A 16,822-nucleotide genomic window follows, 5' to 3' on the forward strand; every position below is an offset into this window, starting at 1 on the left:
CATACTCTTCCTATCTTTTCTTTCTTGGGTACCAATGTATTCATTTTTAAAGCAGAAAAAACAGCAGCAATATACAAGTTTCATGTAACATAAAATGATTCAAGATGTCGACAAATTTATGTAATAAAATATTTACGCATGAAGGAATCGACTATTTTGTTTCAATTATAAAAAGATTGTAATTGATGAGTGATTACCTCACAGATAAATGCTGATGTCATCTGAATCAGCGTACATCTTTTAAAGGTTTACGTCTCTTCTTATCTATTTCCCTATTCTTTAACTCTGCCTTTACATTCATTACTTACCTAGTATGAGTAAAGACCAACACGATGTCAAAGCCAGCTTGAGTGTCTTTCGGTGTTGCAAACTATAGTAAACATGCTTTCGCTTTTTTATTTTTAAATAGGCGCTTAATATGTCCAGTTTTTAACGTTTCAAGAAAACGAAAGGATGGTTAATGCTATCAAGTTCATGCGCATTACTCTTGAGCAAAGGATAACTTTTTTTATTCCTTACAATAGACCAGAAACGAGAAATAACTAGCATCGCAGCAAAATACTCTTGTTCTTGTCATTGTGTGAAAAAAATCTGCTGCTAATTACCATATTTACTAATTACCAACTTGACATGCAAAGATGCTAGTGTGTAAACATTAAATAACATAAAGCTTTGTAGTCGATCCTTTTTACACTATAAAAATACTTTTATTTTGACTATATATATCTTTAATAGTCTAGATGATGCTAGCTTAATTATGATTGAAATGAATTTTGATTAGTAATTGACCATTAAAATATCTTAACATTAATAATACCTTTTCACTAATGTTCACATACGTAGCAGTATTGTAGTATAGCTATAGTATTTAATATTAGTGTAGTTAGAAATCACTTGGTGTTTACTCTTTTAAAAATAATTCTAAGTCTCAGTACAGCAGCTGAATATCAGTATAAAACCATCGTAAATTCTGCCAAGCCGTTTTTTATTACTAAAAAATTCCATTGATTCCATTTAGGAGTGTTTTTATGTCACAGCATGTTTTATAAAGGTGTTTTGTATTGACTGCAAAAAGATGGTGGGGTAAAAAGTGGAATATATATAAAAGAAAGAAAAATTAGTACTGAATTAACATCCCACTGTAAAACACACTTTAAACCCTAGAAAACTTGCAACAATCTCACTAAAATCGCTTTTTTTTTCTATATTGTAAGGAAGAAGTGCCTTATTGCATTTTAATACTTTACTTACTTGCTACTGCTACTACTAATTTCCACCTTGTCTATAAAATATACAACATAATAACATTTATTTACTTGGACTCCATTCAATTCAATGCTTAAAGCAAACAAACAAACAAGATCAAATATAAAACTTAATACGGTTTATGGCAGCAAATAACACCAAGTAATTTAACAATTACCATCGAGTTTGGCACCACCTAAAGATCAAAGTGCTTATGTGTAACCTAAGATTTGATATGTTTAATACATATAATATTACTTATTTTCTAGATGATTCATAATGTAGCTGTATGATATGAAAAAAGAGGTTAAACATATTCATTTAATATCTCCTTAGCTTGCTTATACATACGGAGAGAGATAGGACTGTTATTTAAGATTAAAGGTATGTCTTTAAATGTGAGTTTAGTGTTATCATTATATGATTTAATGAAAAAAAGTGCATAAATCTGCACAAATTGGAGTTTTACTTAAGCAATACCATCATGTTTTCCCATGTATTCCATGCAGATTCTTAAACTTGCAGTTTTTTGTTTGCTTGTTTATATATCTATGATAGCAGTTTTCCCATAAATTAAATGCATTTAATATCATCAAAATGTATGATATTTAAGTCACAAACTAGACACTCGAGAACTTTCCATAAATAATGATTTCTTCTGCAAAGAATTTATTTTAAGGAATAATCTTTACCAGAGTGTATTAAGCAGAGCGTTAAGCTGCTGCGTCTGGATTATGCGATATACTTCTGAAAGGTGCGAAAAGCAATGTCGACGTTTTTGCAAAAAAAAAAGAAGAAGAAAGGATTCTTTAATCCTTAATGTGGATAGGCGGTCAATTCTTAAAGCTTAGCTTTATACAAAAAGAGAGCCTTAGTTAATTTTTATAACTTGAGTATTAAGCTATTATGGTAATAAATGATTCGGTTGATCAATAAAAGTATACACGGATCAGTACAAAAATGACACTGATATCTTACTATTTATGTCTTCAGATACAATTAAGGCCAGGTTAGTTATCATTAGACATTACATATTAAAGTGACTGGATTATAGAAGTAGACTTTCATGTATTGTTGCCCTGAAAATATTCTCTGAATCTTACTATTTTTATTTCACACATGGTGTTGCATGTGAGTTTGTAGGAAAATCGGAAGATAGCCACTTGCTCGCAATATACCCTATAGAAAAAAAATAGGCGATTTTACTGAATTATTGCAAGTTTTCCGGGGTTTAAAGTGTCTAATGTTGAATTTTAATTAAGCACCAATTTCTCTCTCGCTCTCTTTTATATTCTACTTTCTTTTTTACCCCACCGTGTTTTTTGCAGTCAAAGCAAAACATCTTTTTCTTAGCTTTTTCAACCCATTACAAAACTAAATACCAAGTTATTCAAATCTAATGGCTTACCAGCGGTAGCTTGGGTGGGTCCTAAGCGGTAGCCAGGACGGATTTTTTTTATCTTCTTTGAACTCTAGTCAGTCATTGTCTCAAACGACGACGCTCCTGGAGATCTTCTTCTGCTTGTCTTCTGATACATCCAATCCGAATAACGCGGGTGAACCTTACAGGTATAATCCCATCATATCTCAGATTGTCAAGTATATGTCGGAAGTTCAGGACAACAGCAAGATCCCGATTCTACAAACGATGCATAACCTCTGACCCGTCCATGTTCTACAAACAATTTAGATTGGTACATCTAAAAGGACTTGTTTCTATTTTCTTTCACAAGGTCTAAAATTATTAAAAGTCTCTAAAAGGAACACACTTAATAACTATGAAGGCTAGTGTTAATAAAATACGAATCAGCAAAGTTGATAAAAGAAAGCAATCTGAGAAGAATTGACAGAAAAATATATGCATCAAGTACAATTTGGCTGTCAAGATTGCTCGCATGCTCATTAGAAATCTCGGTAGATTTAGAGAATTGCAAGGAATCTGTCTTGTTTTTCAAAAGTAGGAATCAGACATGACAATGTTAACACAAAGCAGGTTTATACTCTGATAAAAAGAATTAATTAAGCAATATACATATCTTCATCAATATCATAGTACTTAGAGAATAGCCTTTTTTTGTAGATAAAAAATGTAAGTGTTACATAGAAATAGATATATGTATATTACTTAATAAATGTATAGCTTAAACTGTTACTAAATATCATAAAAAAAATAGTACTTCTTCTTTCCATACTTCTTTATATTCAACTTGTATTATTTTGATCAATAAAAACTATAAAATTCCAATATAAAACCGTGTATTTGTTGAACCAATTATAAGAATAGAGATATCTAAAAAAAGGTATAGATTTGCCATATTTAGAAAATTTGATTGGATTATATGCAAAAATAATCTGAAATCCAACGAATTGTACTATCCAAATTTGTTATAAAAAGCGAAATATGTACCTAAAAATGGTATAATTTTGCTACTTTAAACGATTTTATTGGATTAGATAAAAAGTAATTTTAACTCCCATAAGTAGTATTCGCTGTAAATACTTTTAATTTACTAAAATCCAAGATTCTATTGGCAGACATTATAACTCCGTGACCGTAGGAATTATAATGTCTGCCATTTACTACAGTGATAGCTCCATACGCTTTGCCAAACATTCTCTTTGTATTACTGAGAAAATCTAAAAGTGATGAAGTATCTAATAAAAATTAAAAGCTACCTGACCTAGACCTTCAAGTCCGGGTAATCCAAGTACAATATCCAATATCCAAAAAAAAAGTATTTATAGTTACATTAATAAGCCATTCTTAATTTTGGCTTATAATATATAGTTTTGATATTGTTGTGATAATGGGTCAAGCAAGCTAATATTCTTGTGTTTACATGTATAAACTTTTCCTTTGAAAGTTGATTATTAAAGCTGCTTCTTACACTTTATCTTTGGCCGTGAGGTGATCATTGTATCGATTACGAAGCTGGTTTTCAATCGTGTTTTCATCATCTTCATCGTCATTATCCTCAAACAAATTCTATTGAAGCGTGAGTCCTAAGAGAAACCCCTCGACAATGGTCACTTACAAATTTGCTTCTCATAATCTGTGCCTTAAGTTCATCTACATTTTTAAGAAAGAGAAAGAGAAATACATATATAAAGCCAAGTTTATCATGCTTTTGAGACTAAAAGGCATGCCTACCAAACTTGGTCTCGCTTAGAGCAGAGAATCGAATCAGATTATTGTCCGGAAATGTATCAAATAAAAATGATGCCGTAATTGAAAGCTGGGCACATTGCTGAGCTAGTTTACCAAAAACAGTGGGATCCTTGCGATACCTAAGCACAAAATAATGAAGATGAGATATTTATAATATTTCAGGATAGTTATTGAATTGCATATATACATCTTTATTGTTACTATTGTTATATTGCACAACTCACAGTCTGTAGGCTTCCTTGTTAGTACAGTGCTTATCGAGTAAACCGTCCAACACTGCTCGTTTAAATATCGTCTTGACATAATGCAAGACATGCAGAATATAATCTTGATAAGGTCGCCATGTCATGAACCTTTGGGCTAGATTGAGATTTCCATTGATATCTACAAGTGGGTGAAACATGTCCGTCATAAAAGCTACAGTTGGGGGATTGTTTGGATAGTTCTCTGGGATCACTAAACGAAATTTGAAGACGCCTGCCCGATAAAAGCCCTTGTTGACAAATAAAACTCCAAACCATACTAATGTTGGGATAAATATGATTTTCACGAACAAATATTGTGTAATCATATACCATTCGGATTATCAGCTGAGGGTGACATGTACATCCCCAAAGGGCAATGTCCAGGATTCTTTAGATTAGTGCTAAATGGACAATGAATGTCAATTTGCGTTGACGTGCAAGATTGCAACTTGGACTACATACAACTCAGTCATAAGTTCATAACGTCGAAATGGTTCTGAAGTTGTTTGGAGCTCATCTCTATCAGGAATCTCTTCGGTATCCCAATCAGAATCTTGCAATGCATTAGCGTGTTGAATTGGAGGTAACTGCCCTGCTTGACTTCTTCCTATCGACGCACTACGTGTACGAGGGAAAAATGAGGAGAAGGACTGTTCAATTTCGGCTGTTTCTCCGGAAGAACCGACAAGTCCGCCAGTCTTTGCCAAAGAGTTTGGGGTGGTTGAAAAAGGTCGCTGTTTATTGTCCTTTAATCAGTTCTTGCTGTATATTTATTTAAAAACTTACTGCTCTCGTCATGCAAAGAAGAAGTGTAAGAAAAAGAAGAGCACACGAATAGGATGTACAGAGTATAGCTGAAATAATCTTAACCCAGTATTAAGCTTTAAATTATTACTATTATTATTAAGCGTAGACTTTATTCTTCTATTAATCTCTTCCTCCTCCCCCCTTCTCTCTCTCTCTCTCTATATATATATGTGTGTGTGTACATATATAAATATGTATATGTATAAAATTCATTTATTTGTTTTTCAATGAAATATATAAGGGAAAAAAAACTCAAAATATCTACGCAAAGCTACATAATTGTGCAGGGACTATCGGTAGGCTTCTCCTTGACGGCCTTTAATTGAATGGTAACAGAAGTGTGAGTGGTTTCACGGCAAAAGTGGTAGAGTGTTTGTTTTTCGGGAACATAATCCCAATCACCGTGCGTCACCTGGACGCTGATCTGAATATTACGGAAGTGGTGATTGGGGACAAATATCTCTGTCCGTTTGAAAAGAGGGTTGCTGGTGTAGTAACCCTCCTTTTTTAGTCTCTCTATCTCATGCTCTGTAAAGGGCTTGAAGATAAGGGTATATTCGAGATTGTCCATATCAAATTCAGAAGTTTCTGGTGTTCCTGCTACTTTCGATGCATACGGACGCTTATGGAACAATGTTAATTAGAGGAAATAAATATGTCTTCTTGTAAACTTACCAGAGCAGCATCAAGCGCCCTTCCTCCTTCATGGAGTTGGTCATGCAGATCATTTTCCGCGGTCTCGATAGCAGAAGGCGATATGTTTAAGGGACAGCTCTTTGCATCACTGCTAGGTTGTATAGCATTAGAATACAATGAAAAGTTCTCTCCGTTCCAATGGTCTCCAAACTCATGGTCGTTACAGACATCATAATTCCAAAGACTAAAGTTTAAGATAGTTAGATATAACCGACACTCGTTCCCAACAAAAAAACCAAAAATAAATAAATTCTCACGTGAAGTTGACCAGGTTGGTTTCAAGCGCATAAATCACAGCATCCAAAAAATGGATATGGCTAGTATAATCTCCCGTCTCAAATCCAATTTTTTGATTGAGATCCATTGGAATACCCACTTCTCCAAGTACACAGGGCTTTTCACCCATACTCTTGAGACCATTTTCTCTAATGTTACGGATCTGACCACGGTAGTTTTTCTTGGCTCCCTTTCGACCAAAGTATGTCGATGTGAGAACATTGCCACCCTAGATCAGTTACAATAAGTTTGATAAGAGTGACGTTGGATGCAATGCAATGTTTTACACAAGATATTTCTTACATTCTGGAGGGACTGTACATCGTGGGTCATTCTTCCATCAAACTTTTTATAAAACACACAATTAAGATCATACCAATGAGGAGCAAATACCATATTGTGATGGTGATCCGTCTCTGTCAATACTGGTGATTTCTAAGAGATATAGATGAAGTGTTAAAAAAGAAAAAAGAAAAAAGAAAAAGATAATGTACAATCATGCACCCCAAGATCATACCTCGTTAGCCAGGGGTTCCACAAAGCAGTACCAATCACTTTTGACGCTTTGGATAGCCTTTGCATACGAATTTACAAATGGCATGTAAAAGTCTTTATAGAAATCGACCTTGACACCTGTAGAAGGATGCTTGCTAAAATAGGCCGAGTCCAATAGTTCAGGTTCTCCGGTAGATTTGTTCACACCCCACACGTTATGCTCTTTCCAGACACAAGACTGGCCGTCGATCCACGCAGAAGTCTTGCTTTCGTTAATAACACGATCGTGTGATCTCTTGGTTGGGAATGGCCAGGACTTGATATAAACACCAACAGTTTGAGGGATACCAGAACCCAATGCAAAACTCTGTAGCGGTGTGGGGGAATCTCCGAAAATTAAGTTTGAAATTGGATCAAATTCTTTTAGACTATTAAGACCGATGTAGCCAGGGTGAGGCTCATTCATAACTTCAAACCCCATGATAGCCTCAAGACCTAGCAGACGGGTAGCTAGATGCTGGTAGGCATTAATGAACGATGTGTTGAGCAGTTTCTGGATCGTCTGTCCTTCATAAAGACGTTTGGGTGCGAATGTGTCACCGGCGAAGAACAAAGTAAACATTGTGCATGCTGCCAGTTTTGTGTAGTTGGTTGGCCAAACCTATGATTTTATTGGGTTTTCAATAAATGAAGCTATAAATGTATATGTATATGTAGAATTGAAGTCTATTTTCTTACCATTGGAAGGGGGTCGCCAGGAACCACATTTGTGTTGTGAACATAGGCTGCGCCCGTTTCTTTGAAAGAGCGCATATTCATGCCTGCTACTTCAAAGGTCCAGCCGGGAGCGCCTGACCCTCCAGAGAAGCGAGACCACTAAGAACAGGATGGTTAGAAAAAGAAATATTCTGGTATTCTTATATTTGTATTTAACAATTCACCTACAGTGTCCTGATGAGGATCAATTAGACACTTTAGGCCATAGGCTGGCATCATTTCAATTAATTGACGTAGATAGTCGATATAAGCCTCATCGTATATGCCAGGTCCAGAGTGTTCCAAACTTTCCCAGGTCACAATCAAACGAATAAAAGTCAAACCCCAGGCACGAAGACGTGAGAAGTGCTCATGTGCATCTTCTAGAGGAAAAGGCCGATTGACGAAACTGACACCTCGATGATCCCAAAAGAGTTTTTCGTCATAAAGATGAGTAGATCCTGAGTAAGGATAGGTTGGCAGTTTTGATGAGCCACCCAAATTGATACCGCGCATCAACAGTGTTCTTCCATAGTTGTCCTTGAACCAACGCCCTGAATGTCGGATAGGTGTTCTCCAGTCTTGTGCATTACAGGATGCCGATTTCATGTCTGTGTGATCTTGCTTGTCATCGTGGTTATAAAGTTCATCTTGAGTCACTGTCATTTTTGCTTTGTTTATGTCTATATGTCGGATTTATGTATTGGTTTGGTTTGACTGTATTATATATATATATTAGAGGAAAAAAGAAAGGAAGTAGCTCAAGGCGTAAATATCGGGCTTTTTTTATATTTTAATGGTTAAGCAAGAAAGAACAGTGTCTGATAGTCAACCCAGGGATATATCAAACAGTCAGCCAAGAGAATAATTCAGCGCAATTTAGAATATTGTGTTCCACTGCCCAGGCTTCTTAGCGCCTTCTGCAGTATATTTAAGTGATAAACGTGCATCGCCTTGTGATAGATAAAGGGCGTAACTGCTAGTATACATGTGTTTCCCTTTTGTTTTGCTTCTAAAATATACACAAGCTCATATTTCGCTTCCTTTATTTCTTTTTCCTTGTAGAATTAACAATATCTGACATTAACCGTGTGGATATGTCTTGGCAATATCTCCAGATATGTTTATTTATTTTTTCTAGGAAATAAATGAGACCTAAAGTGGGTAAGCTAATTAATGATAAGTATAATACCAAGCCTCAAGCTACACATTTCACAAGGTTTAATATATAAATGAATTTAACGACTGCTCAGTCGAATTGAGGTTAAATACAGGTGTATTGTACAAAGCTTTAAGGGTACTTTTATACACACCTCAAAAAATCTCGTCGTTTATAAGAACAGAAAGAAGAAGGGAAAATATAGGACAGACCAAATCAAAGGTTATATAAATAAGAATCCCAATATTTTATTAAGCTCTAGATTAAATGAAACAGACATGCATGTTTATTATCGTCTTTAAATACATTAGATACACTAGATACATTAGATACCTCAGTAGATTTTCATACATACTAAATATGCCAAGACCATGTAACCTTGTTGATATTCTTCCATTCTAATACTCAACATGTACTTCCAGCCACACGTTATTACTCCTGAAAATCATTAATAATTGAATGTGCTAATATAGTATTAAATATCTGATACCACAGACACCTTTATTTTTCTTATAAATATAAACTTCTTTAATTATAAAATATCAGTATGCTTGGTTTCCAAAACCAACCCTTCATAAAGCCATACAGACAAGTAAATACAACTGACATGATAAACCATTATCGGGAATTTCAACTGCTTAGCATAAATTATATGGATTCGTAAAATAGCTATCAGGTACAATCAATTGTGCCAACAATTGACTGGTTTGTAATGATGTGTTGTACAATGAGCACGATAATTACCATATTCTCTCACGTTGAGTCTACATTGCTTGATTCACATTCAGATTACTAAAAGAAAAAATCTAAAATCTAAAATTTAAAATCTAAAATCTAAACACAAGAATCAAAAATCAAAAACGTCTTTTTTTTTGTTAATTGTACCACAGGTCCGGTAATAGTAATAAAGTTCCCGATTTCCGAACATTATGGTGTTTCTACTTGAGATTGAGACGATGTTAGTTTTCTTTTTTGGACAAACGAAAAAGAGAATTGAGACAAAATATAATAAAATTTGGGATAGGAAGGGGATTTAGTTGAGACAAGGTAAAATAAAAAATGAGATTCTGCTAAAAAGTATTAATAATAGAGTGGTTAATAGTTTATAAAAAGCACAGTCAATTAAGCCTGTCTTTTTCATTTGGTAATCATACAAAAAAAAACAGAATTACTTACTGCTTGAATCTCATTTCACTTTTAATAATTTAAAATATTACAGAAACTCTCACCGGCGTGTCTTTAGAGCGGGAGACGTTTCTAAAATGCCCTTAATTGTCTTTGGAGATGGGCTTGCAGACAAGTCAAGTGTCAGATTTCGCAGTTTCCGGCATGGAGTACCCGAGAAAGCTTACAAGCATCTTCTCGTAAAGCAAAAGATCGGAGAAGTGTACCTTTTGGACACCAATGAATTTAACACGTCAAAGGTATTTGTGCACCTTTTCTTTGAAGTTTTATCCTTTCAATATTGATTGTGTAGGTTTGCAACTTCTGTAAGACCAAAGACCCAAGATATTTCCGAAATTCCAATGACAGACCTATCCATTCAATATTAGTTTGTAACAACTGTAATTTTTTTTTTGGAATAGGGATGCCATAGCGGCAAGAAACATACTCTATATTGTGGAGGAAATTTGGAGCGGCAATGGTAGGCCAGAAATGTTTACTCCTCAACCAAGACCAAGACCAAATACAGCAACAACAACAATAACAACAACAACAACAACAAAAAGCGCCACAATGAACGTGGTTGCTCCTCACTCCGGTGGGCGAACTTAAAGAATATTCTAGTTACTTTTACCTTGTCTCAACTAAATCCCCTTTTTATCCCAAATTTTATTCTTTTGTGTTTCAATTCTCTTTTTCGTTTGTCCAAAAAAGAAAACTAGCATCGTCTCAATCTCAAGTAGAAACACTGTATCTCGGTAACGACATATTAATTAATTACCCGCCTAAATTTAATAAAGATTATTCGATACATAATAAAATATAAAAGATGCTTTTTTTATATAGACTTCTAGTATATTGAAGTGACCGATAAAAAGTCAAAATGAATTTATTTTATTATTTGTTAAAGTATAGCTCTTTTAATTAGATTACTACTCGAGTTATCCTGCTCGAGAAGGACAGTGATAATAAACTTGTCCGTACATTAGAATAGTAAGAAGAGAGAAAATATAGGGAATAAGGTGTGAATATGCTTCTTTAGTAAGAAGGGTAGATAAATAAAAGTAATTAAGATATGTTTAAGTAAGAATTATTCGCAATCAGCGCAGCAGTAATCGTAGTAAGGGATATCGTTGTTGTTACCAGCCCAGTTAGGGAAAGGTCTCTCGATACCATCACCACCACCAAAGACAGTCATGGCCAACAAGAAGGACATGAGGGAAGCTCCGGAATCCAAAGCAGCAGACATCAAGTAGTTGTGCTTGACGTACCACTTGCTATAGCGGCGCTTGACGTAAAGCTGACTGACGAGAATGATAACCCAAGACAGGGTAATCCATGATGAACTTGAACCAGGAAGAGTACAGAGACCGACCAAGATCATAGGAACGTTAATATAGTTAAAACCGACCTTGGGGAAGAATCTGTGAAGAAGCCAGAAAGGAACTGGGAGGAACAATCCGACAATGAAGGCCCACAAGAAGAAGTAGTAAAGAGTACCAGGACCAAACATGAACATGGGACCAATGGCACCCCAGGTGATGGCAGCAGAGTTGATAGTTTGAGGAGTGGAACCACTCCAGATGTTACCGTTGGGGTCCAAAAGCTGTTCTCTCTTGGAGTTGATAATAGTGTAGTTGACAATGTAGTTGAAGATGCAACCAATGACGGTACCGAGCATCTGAGCAGAGAAAACGATTCTTGGGGGAACCTTGAGGTAGTGACCAATCTTAAGATCTGCTGCCATGGCACCAGCCTGGGACATGGTGTTGTAACCAATGGTCTTGAAGTACATGTTAGCAACAGGGTTACCGGGAAGCATGAAACCGCAAATCATCTCAGCGACGACGTTGAGACCGAAACCAGTACCAGTAATGGCAGTAATCATGTTCAAGGGAAGAGACAAGACAGTAGACAAGATGATGGCAATCAAGAAACCCCACCATGGGAGCTGACTCTTGTTAGCATAGCCGATACCAATGTTGAGTCCAATACCGCAAACAAAGATAATGTAGTACCACCAGGCGGGAACTTCCTTGTAAGCAGACATGAGACGGTTGTGAATATCTTGCTCTTTGGATTCCTTGCGTCTGAAGATGGCAAAAGCAATGTTCTTGATGTCAGCACCATGGTAGAGGATGACGTGGGTGACCATGGAAGTGACACCGAAGTTAATGAAGATGTATTGGATAGCGTAGATAGCACCATAGTAAGGTCGACCGACTTCTTCGAGAGCAGTAAGGTTGATGTTGTTGAGTTCATCGAGCACAAGAGCCTGGGGATAACGGACAGCTTCACCAGTCTCTTCGTTCAATTGGTACAGACCGTTAGACAAGAAGGGGAAGCTCTTGGCGTGCCAGACATCAAAGTAGTAAACAAGAGGAGCCAAGAGCCACAAGATCAAGATACCACCATAGATGTTGAATTGGACATACAAGGGCAGTACAAGAGGAGCATAGTATGACAGACTGGTCCAGTCCAAACTGATGGAGCCGATACCAAGACCTTCGTTAACTGATATACCACCAAAGATGCGCTGGACCCAGACACTGTCACGCTTGGCGAGACAGACGATGGAGAAACCACCGAGGAGAGGGAACATGTACTGAGGAACGAGTTCCCAGACAAAGACAGCGAAGAAGACGGCGAAGAAGAATTTGATGAGGAATCTGCTTTCATTTCCAGGACCGTTGAAGGTCTTGAGGAAAGAAACGGTGGGAAGACTGGTGGGCCAGATCATTTGAGAGGGGTAGACAAGGAATGGGCGAAGTTGACCAGCAATACCGTAACCGATGATTTGAGTAGCAAACAGCAAGAAGATACCACCAGCTGCACTGGGGTATTCAGTGTAGTAAAGTTGCTGGGCACCGAGAATGTAAGTACCGTAAGCAGATGCGTTTGCGGAAGAAACAATGACATAGATCAAGGTGTGCTCTTTAACGTTGAAGGGGCCGGGGTTGAGAAGAGTGCCGGTCTTAAAAACGCGAGTTGAACCCTGGCAGAGGAGGTAAGCGAGAATCAACAAGAACATGTTGGAAAGTGGGACAGGGACAGGCTTGAACTGCATCAGCTGGTAAACGGAAGAACCGAGACATGCGAGCAGCTAAAAACGACACGACACGAAACAAAAAAAAACAAACAAATATGCAGGTATGGTTAAGAGGTGTTTTATTTTTATTTTTATTTGCAGTAAGAAACGTTGATAACTTACAGAGCCAGAAACGAAGGCACGAACGGTTAAAACTTTGGTATTTGGGTCATCTTCAACACTTGCGATCTGGTTGACAATTTCAAGGTCGAGATCTTCGTTTTCGTAATCAATATCCTTTGGGTCTCTGGTTCCTTTGTGGGAATCGACGAAGGAGCCCTTTTCTTCCTTTTCATCAAGGTATCGTTCACCTTCTTCAAAGCTAGCAGCTTTTGAAGATACCTCTCGTTTTGAGAGAGTTGTTTCCATTTTATGGTATTAGGTTGGTAGAGTGAGGGACTTGGTGAATTAGATTATTATCAATTAATAGTATTATTAATAATAAAGTAGAGTAACGTAACAAAAAAAAAATTAAAGAATTAAATATTTAAATATTTAAAATAAAGAGATGAAAATCACAAAGGAAGATAATGAAGAAGAAGATCAAGAATCAAGGCTTTTTATATGAATTCTATTTTTTCTTTTCTTTCTTTGTAAAATTGAATAGCAGATTACAATTTCCAAAAACATCCCTAGATAGGACCTATCTTTCTGTCCAACCAACCCACAAGGGCATAGGACATTTGAAATATACAATGCAATCAATAGAAAAAGTGTGTTCCGTGTTACACGGTACTTCTATGAAAACTAGGTACATACGGTACATTTGTACATATAGTATGTATGCACACGTATAAAATAAAAATGCCAAAAAAGTTTCGCTTTTGTCTTTGTCTGTCAGCTGATTGATTTCTTCTTCCTTCCCTTTTTTTTTTACTCAACGTAGCACTTCTTATTTGGGAAAATAACGACTAAAAGAGCCTTGTCCTATTTTTCAGCTTGAGAAGCTGCTTGCAATATTATTATAATTATAATTATTATAATCACCATCTTCTCTTTGATCCGAAAGAAGTATTCGCACTTGGATCAACTGTTATTTTGATAGAAAATCCAATTTCAATTTCAATTTCGATTTTGGGTTATCAAAAACTATTATCGCATTCAAATATTTGAATTGCTAATAGATTTATATTCGATGTTCTTGTTGATTTTGAGTTATAGAGCAAATAGTCTTGATGTGTCTAAACCAGTTGGATCAAATTGCTCTTGGTTCCTTGGGTTATTCGAGTAAAGATAGCATTGGAGTTCAAATTAGCAGATAATCTATAAACAGAGTACTACCAATAGGATAAAAGATGATTCTGTCACATCCGCAAAAGAAGTTGTACAGAGGTATAGAGTGGCCATTGCTCGTGTACGACTACAGTGTACAAGCGGAAAGAAGGATCACAAGCCAAATGAGTTGAAAAAGATCACCAATTAAGAATACGCGAGGCATAACCAATAGGTTAAAGCTTGAAGGTCGTAGAATTATGTTACTATTTATTCTCCCTCAACTGACAATCGTAACCCTGAATAGTACCTTTTTGTGTGTATTTTAGTTATCAATCTTTAACAGAAAATATATATAGGCCCAGAAGGTGATTGATTCGGTTCAGTTGACTTCCTGACATTGGTCCTACACTTGTTGAGAGACAACATGGAATCTTAGTCCATAATAGAGACTAAATTTCCAAACTGAGCGAGTATATGTGTACTACCTACACTTTATTTTATTTTATTTTATTTTATTTTATTTTATATTACTTGAACTGATTACCACAGCTAGAGTAATAGATTTGAGATTTGATTGGATCAAGCCAAATGTTTTGTGTATTGATATTCTTTTCTTTTGCTCTGCAAGCAGATTTGTAAAGCTACATACAGACTCATTCTCTCTCTTTGTGTGTATATCTATTTATTACTGTCAGTTACATAATAAGATATTTGAGCTAGTTACTGTGCAAATTTAATAAAGAGCTCTGTACATTTACTTCAGAATGGTGTATTAATGGGATTTTCTGTACAAGATTAGACGGATAAACGATCTGATTTAACCACACAGTTTTCTCTGCTGTAATTGAATCATTGCGCTTTTTGTGCCTCCAAGGTGGCTCAAGTGAACCATCTGGAGTCCAGGGTTCTTTTGGGGCTGTAATACATGATTTTTTTTTGTGCTGATATTTGTCACAAGAAGTCAATTTTATTACTATATTTATTGTCAGTTCATATTCAGTTATTTAATACATATTGAGCTATTCAGAACACATATACTTCCTCTTAGACACAAGAATATTAAAAAGAAATTATCAGTTCGGAACGTATGTATATTGGGAGACTATATGTGTATTCCTATGTTACAGGAGCATAGAATCGGATAATATGTATATAATTTTCTTTTGAATGAAAGATAAAGATAAAGGCACCATACTTTACTAGACTATAATGTAATATAATTGAATAACCTCCGTGTTAGCAAAAACAGGCCTAGTTTCTCCCAAACCCAAGGATTTCTATTTCCTTTTTTCTTTTCTTTTTTGGTTATTTTTATATTTTATACTAGATTAGTCTGTATGTTGTATATATATATATATATATATATATATATTCGTTATATACAGTGATTATTGCGATTTTATTTACCTATTGAGGTGATTGATATTTCGATTTATAATTTATTATAAAAGATAATAGATCAATAGGATGCTACACAGACTCAAAGCAATATCTTATTTTATTTTTTTATGCCCAAATCAAAACAAGTAATAATCTTTTATCTCTACATTATCTTTGCTTTTGTTCTTGTTCTTGTGCAGAATTTACATGCCTGTGTTTTCTAGATAGAATAAAAAGAGGCCCTTTTGCCTTTACTGAATATATAGACAAACTCTATTCCCGGGTCTGACCCACCTGTTGGAACAGTGTATTTTTAATACACCTCTACGCCCACAAATCCAAATACAAACACCGTCTCGACAAAAATATTCTCTTTTGGGTTAAAAGCCCTCTTATCTCTTCCACATCCTTTTTCGTAGCGCTTTCAAAAGAGCCTTAACTGCTTTAGATCCTCGACCTTTTTTTATTTTATTTTTATTATTATTTATTTCTTACTGTACTCAGTACTAAATATCTACCATTTATGTTAACGAATTTTCTTCAGTTGTTCGGTTTAACGTTGCTCACTATCTTTTAAATAGGCAGGTTAGCTTATTCCTTTCTTTTTCTTTTTAATAATGTTTCATGCAATATCTAATCTTCTGAGCCAAATGGCACTCATTTCCCAGACTTTTGGGTGATTTTATGTATGTATTCACTAGTTAATTTCTGTATCTTCCAGTAGAAACCATAGCAATAAATAAGAGGATAGGTACAAGTGCATTCTTGTAGAAACTATGCAAGTGATGTTACAATGTTCCAATATAGAGAGTATCATAACATATATCTTGAGATAAAAAAAAAAGTCACAAGGTCCCAAACATGAATAAAGTCATGGGTGATTATTTTGTGAATTCTATAGCTCCTGTAGCATAAATATACATATATACTTATATATACATCTATATATTCGTGTGAGTATGAGTATGAGTATGAGTATGAGTGTGAGTGTGAGTGTGAGTGTGAGTGTGAGTGTGAGTGTGAGTGTGAGTGTGAGCATGAGCGTGAGCGTGAGCGTGAGCGTGGGTGAATGGGTGTGTGAGTATGAGTTTATTTGGTATTCAAAAGTACATATGTAAATAAAGAAT

General features: G+C 35.5%; 5 protein-coding genes across 5 annotated transcripts; 1 reads left to right on the forward strand and 4 right to left on the reverse strand.

Annotated features, from left to right (window-relative positions):
• Positions 1–429: 429 nt before the first annotated feature.
• PHYBLDRAFT_163025 (hypothetical protein) lies at positions 430–1,731 on the reverse strand (the record flags this gene model as incomplete). Its single annotated transcript, XM_018434722.1, has 9 exons — positions 430–569; positions 606–693; positions 818–859; positions 1,153–1,202; positions 1,252–1,282; positions 1,317–1,338; positions 1,424–1,468; positions 1,504–1,530; positions 1,715–1,731. The coding sequence occupies 9 exons, from the start codon at positions 1,729–1,731 to the stop codon at positions 430–432; spliced, it is 462 nt and encodes a 153-aa protein (XP_018298015.1).
• A 2,648-nt stretch (positions 1,732–4,379) lies between these two features.
• Positions 4,380–5,244, reverse strand: PHYBLDRAFT_130346 (hypothetical protein; the record flags this gene model as incomplete). The annotated part of the gene is made up of 2 exons (XM_018429352.1): positions 4,639–5,244; positions 4,380–4,533 (listed from the first exon to the last, which is right to left on the reverse strand). Exons 1-2 carry the CDS (start codon positions 4,983–4,985, stop codon positions 4,380–4,382), a joined length of 501 nt encoding a protein of 166 aa, XP_018298016.1. The 5' UTR covers positions 4,986–5,244.
• A 420-nt stretch (positions 5,245–5,664) lies between these two features.
• On the reverse strand, positions 5,665–8,407 carry PHYBLDRAFT_130348 (glycoside hydrolase family 5 protein). The gene is made up of 7 exons (XM_018429353.1): positions 7,879–8,407; positions 7,672–7,809; positions 6,956–7,594; positions 6,742–6,873; positions 6,420–6,667; positions 6,142–6,346; positions 5,665–6,088 (listed from the first exon to the last, which is right to left on the reverse strand). The coding sequence occupies exons 1-7, from the start codon at positions 8,353–8,355 to the stop codon at positions 5,738–5,740; spliced, it is 2,190 nt and encodes a 729-aa protein (XP_018298017.1). The 5' UTR covers positions 8,356–8,407; the 3' UTR covers positions 5,665–5,737.
• Positions 8,408–10,110: 1,703 nt separating this feature from the next.
• Positions 10,111–10,624, forward strand: PHYBLDRAFT_139989 (hypothetical protein; the record flags this gene model as incomplete). Its single annotated transcript, XM_018430313.1, has 2 exons — positions 10,111–10,265; positions 10,435–10,624. The coding sequence occupies 2 exons, from the start codon at positions 10,111–10,113 to the stop codon at positions 10,622–10,624; spliced, it is 345 nt and encodes a 114-aa protein (XP_018298018.1).
• Positions 10,625–10,866: 242 nt separating this feature from the next.
• On the reverse strand, positions 10,867–13,617 carry PHYBLDRAFT_121598 (hypothetical protein). Its single transcript, XM_018428815.1, has 2 exons — positions 13,224–13,617; positions 10,867–13,115 (listed from the first exon to the last, which is right to left on the reverse strand). The coding sequence occupies exons 1-2, from the start codon at positions 13,467–13,469 to the stop codon at positions 11,103–11,105; spliced, it is 2,259 nt and encodes a 752-aa protein (XP_018298019.1). The 5' UTR covers positions 13,470–13,617; the 3' UTR covers positions 10,867–11,102.
• Positions 13,618–16,822: the final 3,205 nt, after the last annotated feature.

The sequence above is a fragment of the Phycomyces blakesleeanus genome, assembly GCF_001638985.1.
Source record: "Phycomyces blakesleeanus NRRL 1555(-) unplaced genomic scaffold PHYBLscaffold_2, whole genome shotgun sequence".
NCBI classification, from domain to species: Eukaryota; Fungi; Mucoromycota; class Mucoromycetes; order Mucorales; family Phycomycetaceae; genus Phycomyces; species Phycomyces blakesleeanus.